We start from the raw sequence: 2,985 nt of genomic DNA, 5'->3' as shown, positions 1-2,985 counted from the left end.
TTTGTTGAAGAAGTAATCAAGAAGGCAGTGGAGTAGACATAGTCTATATGGACTTCAGTAAGGCCTATGATAAGATTCCGCTTGGTAGGCTGCTACGGAAAGTTAGATGGCATGGGATCCGGGGAGGGCTAGTTTATTGAATACACAATTGGCTTGATGGTTGGAAGCAGAAGGTGAGGTGAAAGGTTGTTTTCGGACTGGGGACCCATGATTAGTGGTGTTTTCCAGGGGTCGGTACTAGGCCCATTGCTATTTATCATCTATATCAAAGATTTGGATGAGAATGCACAAGGAATGGTTAGTAAGTTTGCAGATAACATGAAAATAGGTTGTGCTGTAGACAGTGAAGATGATTATTTTGGATTTACAGAGGGATCTTCATCAATTGTAAGTGGGCTGAGGAATGGCAAATGGAGTTTAATTCCGTTAAGTGTGAGGTGTCGCATTTTGAGAAGACAAATCAGGGTAGGACTTTTGCAGTGAACAGTAGGTCCCTAGGGAGTGCTGTAGAAGAGAGGGACCAAGGAGTACAAGTACTTGGTTCTCTGAAAGTGACATCACAGGTAGACAGGATGGTGAGGAAAGTGCTTGGCACACTGGCCTTCATCAGTCAGAGCACTGAGTATAGAAGTTGGGAGGTTATATTATTGCTGTACAAGAGGTTGTTGAGGCTGCATTTGGACTATTGTGTTCAGTTTTGGTCATCCTGCAAAATGAAAGATGCAGAGGAGATTGTTGCCAGGACTTGAGGGACTGAGTTATGGAAAGAGCAGGTTGATCTTTCTTCTTATGGAAAGAAGGTGGTCTGTATATGGAATGAGCTGCCAGAGGAAGTGGTTGTGGCAGGTATATTAACATTTAAAAGGAACATGGACAGGCTAATGGATAGGAAAGGTTTAGAGGGATGTGGGCCAAATGTGGGCAAATGGTACTAGCTTAGATAGGAATCTTGGTCAGTATAGACCAGTTGGGCCACAGGGCCTGTTTACTTGCTCTATGACTCTTTGAGAGCCTGACAGAGAAAGACCACAGATCTGGCAAATTAGAGAGTGTACAGGACCTATGGCCTTAAGGACAACCATAATCTGTTGAAATATAACTTGTACATTTGGTAATGCTATGGAGCATGAGAATAATCATGCACAAGTTGTGACAAAGGGTGTACAAATTGGTGCTGGGGAAAAACTTTAGAATTTGAAGATTTAGCTCACCACACATACCTAGCTTGGAAGCATAACTTTGACCTTCTCAACTAAAGCTCAAAGTTATTGCTGTAAACATTGCTGTTAAGTATATGTTTAATCATCATCAGTAATAATTATGGGTGCAATAAACTTGTGAATGACTGACATAAATGTTGCGATTGCTACTTTTTAAAAGAGTAATGTATGTGGGGCTAGCCATCTTTAGTCAGAATGCTCAACATTGGCCAAATTGTGCTGCAAATTTTTACAGTTCTATGAAGACCATCCATTAACACCTTACCGTCAATACCCATAACGTGGCACAGTGCTTTAAACATCCCATACCCCATACCTGTGTTCCTCTGTTCATATTCAAAGACGCTTTCAGCTCACTGAAAAGTAGCGTGAGAGTAAAGTCATCCTGTGAGGTCATAATGTTCAACTGCCTGTGCATGCACGTGTCATCACAGCCATTATGGCAGCACATAAGGAACTGCAATTGATGTATGCCATGTAAATGTAATTTGGCCCTTCCTGCTTTCTTTTTCAAGGGGCAAAGACCAGCAAGAGGTGATTATGGCAAACCTCTGGCCTCCCACCCTCTCTAAGGAGGAAGAATGGAGGGAAGGTGAGAGAAGCTGTCAGAAATTATGGAATGGGTATAAGGCAACTGTGGGATTATATTTTGCTATGTTTTTTTATCTACTCTTCCCACATTAATTGCTATTGAACTACTGCATGGAATTCTCACGCTCCTCCTCAAAAGATCAATCCTTGACCCCCTCCATTTTCTTACTAGCACGCTGCTCCTTGGTGGTGCCTTTGAAAACACAGCATTAGATTTCATGTGTGTGCTGACAGCACTCAATCCTTCACTGCATTTGATGCAAAATCTTTAAATGAACAAATATTTTCTCCATTCAAACAATAAGAAAAATAAAGCTGTTCTCTTCAGCCTCTCTCGCAGGTTACGTTCACCAGTCGCAAATTCTAACCCCATCCTTGGCCACTGTCTGAGGCTGAACCATTCTATACATAAGCATGGCTTTCTATCTAACCTTGGCTAAGCATCTAACCTGATATTCTCTCTATCATCAAGATCATCTATTTCCACCCCACAATGGGGACCTCTCACATGCCAAGATATGTTATTTGGTAGGTTAATTGGCTATTGTAAATTGCCTCTGGTGAGGGGGGTGGCAGGAGAATTGGCGGGGGGGAGGGCAGGGGATAGATAGGACGCAGAGTTCAGAAAGATGCAAGATAAAACATGAGATTAGTTCAGATGTGTGCTTGATGGACCAAAGGGTTTGTTTCCATGCTGTGTGACTCTGATACTCTATAGTACCATTTGTTTCCACCACTGAGTCAATATTCCTGATGCTCCTACTCATATCTAGGCTTTTGATATCTTCAGGTTTGATTGTTGTCAAGCTCCTCTGGCCAACCTCCCATCTTCCATTCTTTGTGAACTCACACAAACCTTTGAAATAGAATCAGGATCAGAATCAGAATTATTATCACTGACATATGACATGAACTTTGTTGTCTTGTGGCAGCAGTACAGTGTAAAGATGTCAAAATCTATAAATTACTAAAATAAATAATTAGGGCAAAATAAAAAGAAATAGCGAGGTAGTGTTCATGGATTGTTCAGAAACCTGATGGCGGAGGGGAAGAAGCTGTTCCTGACTTGTTGAATGTGGGTCTTCAGACTCCTGAAGACAACAAGTCGGGACATGCCCTTTTCTCTTACCCGATGGTAGTAACGAGAAGAGGGCATGTCCCGGGTGGTGAGGGT

At 42.1% G+C, this 2,985-nt stretch overlaps 1 protein-coding gene across 1 annotated transcript in view; it reads right to left on the bottom strand.

The window, feature by feature from the left end:
• LOC127572921 (centrosomal protein of 120 kDa) overlaps window positions 1-1,617 on the bottom strand; it is a 106,760-nt gene extending 105,143 nt beyond the window's left edge. Inside the window, exon 1 of the mRNA XM_052020649.1 lies at window positions 1,537-1,617. Within this exon, the coding sequence (XP_051876609.1) occupies window positions 1,537-1,617 (81 nt within the window). The remainder of the gene's footprint in view (window positions 1-1,536) is intronic.
• Between the last annotated feature and the right edge of the window lie 1,368 nt (window positions 1,618-2,985).

This window comes from Pristis pectinata, chromosome 7 (assembly GCF_009764475.1).
Source record: "Pristis pectinata isolate sPriPec2 chromosome 7, sPriPec2.1.pri, whole genome shotgun sequence".
Classification (NCBI taxonomy): domain Eukaryota; kingdom Metazoa; phylum Chordata; class Chondrichthyes; order Rhinopristiformes; family Pristidae; genus Pristis; species Pristis pectinata.
This window is presented reverse-complemented; position numbering and strand designations above follow the sequence as displayed.